The 7,227-nt window shown below is 44.1% G+C and overlaps 1 protein-coding gene across 1 annotated transcript; it reads left to right on the top strand.

Moving 5' to 3' along the window:
• Positions 1 to 1,492: 1,492 nt before the first annotated feature.
• Positions 1,493 to 6,963, top strand: LOC309601799 (serine/threonine-protein kinase PLK2-like; the record flags this gene model as incomplete). Its single annotated transcript, XM_082334930.1, has 14 exons — positions 1,493 to 1,711; positions 2,229 to 2,336; positions 2,472 to 2,588; positions 2,783 to 2,912; positions 3,194 to 3,281; positions 3,690 to 3,785; positions 4,012 to 4,210; positions 4,304 to 4,451; positions 4,872 to 4,969; positions 5,599 to 5,722; positions 5,984 to 6,224; positions 6,315 to 6,444; positions 6,540 to 6,650; positions 6,772 to 6,963. 14 exons carry the CDS (start codon positions 1,493 to 1,495, stop codon positions 6,961 to 6,963), a joined length of 2,001 nt encoding a protein of 666 aa, XP_082191056.1.
• Between the last annotated feature and the right edge of the window lie 264 nt (positions 6,964 to 7,227).

Genomic DNA, 7,227 nt, shown 5'->3' with positions numbered 1-7,227 from the left:
AAGCTGCTGCTGCTATCTCAGCTAGCTTGCAAATGAGCTTCTCATGCAGGCTGCAGGTATACTTGAGCACTCTGCTGACGTAACTTGGAAGAAAACGTGGGTGATTACAGAGTGCTGGCTAGGATGGCTTTCCTCTTTCAAGATATGAAAGGGTCAGTTTCAAGTCTTTGCATTAATGTTATTTTATCCAGGAGAACAGCTTTAGAAGGAAAAAGTGAAATATATAAATTGCAAAATATCTAGTAGCTCTCCACAGAAGCTAAGAAATGTAAGTAATGTAAGTGTAAGAAATGTAAGTACCAGTACATAAGCTTTAAGATGCCTCTGGAGCACTTAAGTATTGAACTTATTACCTACAGCTACCCCTTTCCCTATAAGCCTTTCAGCACAGCAGACCAAAGCAACTTACTGACAGAAAACAAAGCATCAAGAAATCACATTAAGTAACTTATTTTGCCATAACGTATACTAATTTGGAGAAAGTTAAATTGGGTGAGGGAAACAGTATTTGCCTGGGAAGCCAATGCTTGTAAGGCTAAGGGGCAAGTGGGCACAGGACTGAGTAAAGACTCTGTATCCCAATTTTTCCCTCCTCTTGTTTTTACCTACATCCCTATGGCTAATCACTAGTAATACTAAGATGACTTGACTAGACTTCGTAGAGAGAGGTAGGATGTAAGAGACCTGCATGCAAGAGTGCATGTCCAGTAAAAAACTGCAGATGGGTAGAAGTAGAGTATACACAACCAAATATATTTGACACTTGAGCACTGCTAAAAGTATATTTTGCTGTTATTTTAAGATCTGAAATGAGGGATGTTTGACACTGAAATCATTCATACAGTTACATGCTCTGAGATTCATTTGTATTAAATCAACTAGACTTTTATTTTACCAGCAATGAAAGTGGGCAAAAGTATTCCTAGTGTGTGCCAATAAGCAAACAATACTTCAGAAATGTGCTCGTCTCTCAGAAACTTCTGCTGCCCCACAAAGAGCAGCAGTCAAGTTAGGAAAATAGACCTTGCGTTCCTCTTGCAGAGTTTCCACCCGGGGGTGGTGGTGGGCAGAGCAGCCGCTGCCGCTGGACCGCTTTGCAGGGCTACCCCAAGGCGCCCAGCCCGGCTGCCCCCGGGACTCCAGCAGGGTTTAACTCCTGTCCCGCAAAGCAGCTCCCGCCGAGCCTCCCCCCGTCCCGGCCGGCGTCGCTTCGGTCCCGCGCCAGCCACACGACTCGGCAGGGCAGGGCGGTCCGGTCCGGCCCGGCCCGGCCCGGCCCGGCCCACCTCCCCACGGTCCGCTCCGCAGCCCGGGGCCGGGCGGCTTCCGCGGGCGGCCGCGCCGCCGGGGCGGAGCGGGGTCTCGGCGGAGGCCGTTCCGCAGCACCGGGGCGGAGCCGCCGCCAAGATATAAGGGACGAGCAGGGCTTATACTCTGGTTTGGGAGCGTCACGTTACGTCGGATGGACTGAGCGGGCCGGTGAGGCGCGGTGATGGAGCTGCTGCGGACCACTGCCTACTCGCCGGGCGGCGGCGGTGTCGTCGTCAAGGGCCGCGAGGCGGAGCCAGGCAGAACCGCCGGTGATGAGTCGCGGAGGAAGAAGACAGAGGAGCAGCCGCACCAGCACTCCCACCCCGCCGCTGAGGTCTCCCGAATTATAACCGACCCCACGATGGGGAAGCGCTACTGCTGCGGCAAGGTGCTCGGAAAGGTAACGGCCGTGGCGGGTCCCGTGCCCTCCCGGGGTGGCGGCGGGGGTGCCCCGGCCCGGTCGCCCTCCTCGGCGGACTGCTGCCGCGGTGTGGAGCGCCGGTGCGGGTGCGGCGGGCGCTGCTTCTGTGGCGCCAGCCCTCGGGACGGGTTGCTTTTCTCCGGGAGGATGTTGGAGTTTGCCGCACTGCTGCCCCTCAACCTGGACGGGGTCCGATTTGTCCCTGCGTTGCTCCGGTCCACACGCAGTGGTTCCTGCCCCCGATTCATCTCTGCACATAAATACAAGCGCAATCGTGCCTTCAGCTCGGGCAAGCCTACAAAAATGACTTTGTTGCATGCGGGGGGGGGGGGGAGAAGCCGCAACACGAACCTTCAGATAGGCGATGAACCTAAGACCAAATTGTCCTGTGCAAAGGAAGTTATGCTTCTTGACGAATACATGAGCTAGTGAATGACTAAGTGTGGGACTTCTTTCATGCATGGTATAATTGCCTTTTTCTCATATGTCTCTCTAGGGTGGATTTGCCAAGTGTTATGAGATGACAGATTTGACAACAAATAAAGTTTACGCTGCAAAAATCATTCCTCACAGCAGAGTAGCAAAACCTCATCAAAGGGAAAAGGTGTGTGTGCATGAATGACTTTTTTTTTTTTCTTCCTCAAACTCTGTGTGTGCTGGATTGCCCAACCGTTTTTCTGAAATGGTTCTGATAGAGCTGTTTGCTCAACAACACTCCCCCCTCCTTTTGTCTCTTCAGATTGATAAAGAGATTGAGCTGCACAGAATGCTTAATCATAGGCATGTTGTACAGTTTTACCACTATTTTGAAGACAGAGAAAATATTTACATTCTTCTGGAGTACTGCAGTAGAAGGGTGAGCATCAACTGTGAGAAATCCAGTATTTACTTACCTAGAATCTGTAACTAATTTAAATGTGTGATGTGCAAAAGGTATTTTTCATGGCTTCTTTAATTGTCACTTCTCCGTGCATTGATTTACTTTTGCTTAAGGTGAATCTTGTGCGTGAATGTTCAGTGACATTTCTGCCTTTGTTTTTTCCTTTGCAGTCAATGGCTCACATCTTAAAAGCAAGGAAGGTATTGACAGAACCAGAAGTACGATACTACCTCAGGCAAATTGTGTCAGGGCTAAAGTATCTTCATGAACAGGAAATATTGCACAGGGATCTTAAACTAGGTAAGTTCTGTACCTTGCCTACTTCAAAATACAATGCTAACAGGGCTGGAAAAGTGTACTACTTTACCACTTGTATGGCGATAGCTTAATTAATAGAATCAGCTCAGTCTGTCTTTACAGTGGAAACTTGGAGTGCTAAGGGATGACATTAAGTAGTCCTATTAAAAAAAAAAAAAATCCTGGCTAGCTTTTGGCTTTGAACAAAGTATGACTCAGCACCTGTGGCAAATGCATTCCTACCCTGCAAGAAAAGGACTAACTGGAATTTCTCTGTCTGCTAGGCAACTTCTTCATTAATGAGAACATGGAACTGAAACTGGGTGACTTTGGCTTGGCAGCTAGGCTGGAACCACTGGAGTACAGGAGGAGGTAGGAGCATCAAAGAAAATGTAAAGTCTAATAGTAAACAAAACCAAATTTATTTAGAAATGAGAGATCCTGTTCCATAGCAAAAGCTAATTGCTTCTGGGATCAGGATTTCCCCTTCTAGAAAATAGGCTGCTATACTTTGATTTCTGCTTTCCTCTGAGTATTTGAATAATAGCAAGTGCCAGAGACCGGTACCTGACTGACTAATAGTGCTGATATGAGTCTGCTGGTCCTGTATCATGAAGACACCATGAAACACATCTACACTATTAATATTCATACAACTCCTCTTTAGGAGTCTTTAAGCTCTTGTCTGAACTTGAGAGGAAAACCTGGCTGATAAAAAATAGTTTCTCTCCTCTTTCTATTTAAAATACTAACTGGCTCTGTGGCCTCTTTAACTTGCAGAACAATATGTGGCACGCCAAACTACCTCTCTCCAGAAGTCCTCAACAAACAAGGGCACAGCTGTGAATCTGACATCTGGGCCTTAGGCTGTGTAATGTAAGTACTTCACTGCCTTTGAAATGAAATATTTCTATCACTGGCTTAGGCTTTTAAGAGTTCAAAGGGGATGCAGTACTGCATCAGTTTGCAATCCTTTATATATGTCTAACCCAAGTGCAGAAATTCTCCTTGTTAGGAGGTTGATAAAACCTTCTCAGTAGTTGTAGATAAGTATTGTGGGTGTGTAAAATAAATAAAATTGGTTTCCTTTGCTTTTAAACAGGTATACAATGCTGTTGGGAAGACCCCCATTTGAGACCACAAATCTTAAAGAAACATACAGATGCATAAGGGAAGCAAGATACAGCCTGCCTTCATCTCTCTTGGCACCTGCAAAACACTTAATAGCTAGCATGTTGTCAAAAAATCCTGAAGACCGTCCCAGTTTAGATGAAATAATTCGACATGAATTTTTCTTACGGGTTTGCATTGTTTAGTGTTCTGGTTGAAAAAATATCCACCCTAAAAATGCACCCTGTGGTCTAAAAATTATTTTTTGAATCTCATTTCCACAGGGCTTTACACCCGACAGACTTTCTGCTAGCTGTTGTCACACCATTCCTGATTTCCATTTGGCAAGCCCTGCTAAAAATTTCTTCAAAAAAGCAGCTGCTGCTCTCTTTGGTGGTAAAAAGGATAAAGCCAGATACTTTGACACACATAGTAAGTGGACTATAGCTATGTTTGAAACTTATCTCTATGCCATCAATGTCATGCTAGTAATGTACAGCTATGAGACAGCAGTGCAGCACTTGTATTTACATCTTGGTGCTTCCTTGGTTTAGTTTTGATGTCTTTATCGATAAGCATAGATGGTAGCCTGCAACCTATGCCAACTTACATAAGTAAATGCTTCTTATGGCATACTGACAGTCTATATTGGCCATCTGTTAGAATGTAATGTCCACTAAAGTTTAGTCTCAGTGATCTGTGTATAATGGCACTGCTGTTCTGGGAGACTATGGCAGGTTTAGAAGAAGCTACTGGAGGGAGACAATACACTTTCTGCAGCTAACTTGTTAGGCTTTCTGTAATTTAACAGCACTTCCAGATGCAGTGTTAAGTATTTTTCTTGTATTACAGACAGACTAGCTAAAGAAGATGAAGAAATCTACAAGCTCAGGCATGATTTGAAGATGACATTGATAACCCAGCAGCCCCACAAACACAGAACAGATGAGGTAAATGCAAGTGCAGTTTGATTAGAATTCAATAACAGTTGGGTGGAGTAGCTATGATTAAATTATATTTGACTTGGATATCAGAGCTGGGGCTGTACACAGCATAATCAAGCTTAAACGATTAGCAAAGTTGCTTTAACAGGGATTAACCAAGCTTCACCAAGGTATGGTAGCCTTTGTAGAGAGACTATCAGTTTTGTCTTTTGAGTAATTATAGTATCTGCCTAGACTCCATTGTCATCTGTGTGGAAACTTGTCTGCCAGGTGCTCTTTCCAAATACAGGGCTTCAGTTCATGATTAACTAAGACTTATTAAAGAATAAATTGCTGAGATCTAACTCTTACCATTTGGTGTTCAGGCCTGCATGCAGCTGTTCCCTTGCTAGGGCAGGAGAGCAGAGGACTGATTAATAGCATGTAAGATGCAAATTGAAGATCTAAAGAATGGAAAGACCTGGCATGCTGCTTAAAGCTCAGTCTAACAGCAGCTTTTTGTACTTGCTGGAAATATTAATACCAGTTTCCCTAGAATTGATCATTTGTTGAGAGACAGGAGAGCCATGCAAAACTTGTGTATAAGCCTTGTCTTGTGTTATGTTTTATGTTTACATGTCTCACATCTCTTATAGGAGATCCAACCTCTTATCACAACAGTAGCCACGCTGGGAGCATTACCAGAAACTAAGCAGATTAGAGACTCTATTCGGATGTTAGTCAGAGGAACTTTGGGAAGCTGCAGCAGTAGCAGTGAATGTAAGTAAGTGCAGCAAAATGTAATCTCTAATTCTAAATCCCACCTTTACTTTCTTCATGTCTTGGAAGCTTGAAACAAACAGCTGCTTTCATCCCCACCCCCTCTTTTTGATGCTCTAAATTTTACAGCCAATATTTTTGAAGAATTAAAACTAGAAAGCCATAAAGGCTAAACTTAAAATTACAATCTAGATACTGAAAGGTTTAGAATTAAAGCCTGCTCTGTGTGCTCTTGTCAGTCTAATAATCCTTTCCTTTCAGGCCTGGAAGACAGTACTATGGGAAGTGTTGCCGATACAGTCGCAAGGGTATTGAGAGGATGTCTGGAGAACATGCCAGAAGCAGACAGCATTCCCAAAGAACATCTGACAGCATCCTTCCAGTGGGTTACAAAATGGGTGGACTATTCTAACAAGCATGGCTTTGGGTACCAGCTGTCAGATCACACTGTTGGTGTCCTTTTCAATAACGGGGTGCATATGAGCCTTCAGCCAGACAAAAAGTAAGAATGATTACAAAACTGACAACTAACTAAGGCAGTTTAAACTTGAAATGCTTTTATGTCTGACCTTCTTACTTTCTCTTCTTACAGGACAGTCCACTATTATGCTAAGCTAGGCCAATGCTCTGTCTTCTCAGCCACAGAGGCTCCTGAACAGTTCATTAGCCAAGTAACTGTACTGAAGTATTTCTCTCACTACATGGAGGAGAACCTCATGGATGTAAGTTCAGCACCTTCTGGATCTTGAGCTGTAAAAATGGACCTTGCGCTAAACATGAACTGAGTGCTTAATGTAGTGTCTGTTCCCTTTCCTAGGGAGGAGATCTTCCCAGCCTAACAGATGTACACAGGCCCAGGCTTTACCTCTTACAGTGGCTTAAATCTGATAAAGCATTAATGATGCTCTTCAATGATGGCACATTTCAAGTAAGTTTGATAGCATCACCCGAGAAAGTGTTTCTAAAATACTTTATTGTAATAAAACCGGATAAGTGCCAGAAACTGAGAGGAGAAAGTATACAAACAGGAACTCTCTTCTCTTTTGCAGGTGAACTTCTATCATGATCACACAAAAATCATAATTTGCAATCAGAGTGAGGAGTATCTCCTTACCTACATCAATGAAGAGAGGATATCCACAACATTTTATCTGACAACACTTCTGTTTTCTGGATGCTTGTTGGAACTAAAACACAGAATGGAATATGCTCTAAACATGCTGCTGCAGCGATGTAACTGAAGGGACTGACTCGTTAAACCAAACGGACCCTCTTGTTCACTGTGCAATCTACACTGGAGATGGTAGAGCAACTACTATGTTGATGATGATGGATGTGTGGTAGTACAAAAACTTGACTGTCCTAGTGTGCTGGGCACACATCTATCTATTGGACAGAAGCCTAAACCTACTGTTGGACGAAAATGGTGTGACAAGGAGTTCTTCAGACCATAGTTTTCCTTGCTTCATGTGTGTGTTAAAGATATTTTTGACTTGACCTCTGAG

This window comes from Platalea leucorodia (assembly GCF_965183815.1).
Source record: "Platalea leucorodia genome assembly, chromosome: W".
In the NCBI taxonomy this organism is placed as follows: Eukaryota; Metazoa; Chordata; class Aves; order Pelecaniformes; family Threskiornithidae; genus Platalea; species Platalea leucorodia.
Note: the sequence above shows the minus strand (reverse complement) of the source record. Positions and strands in the feature narration are given on the sequence as shown.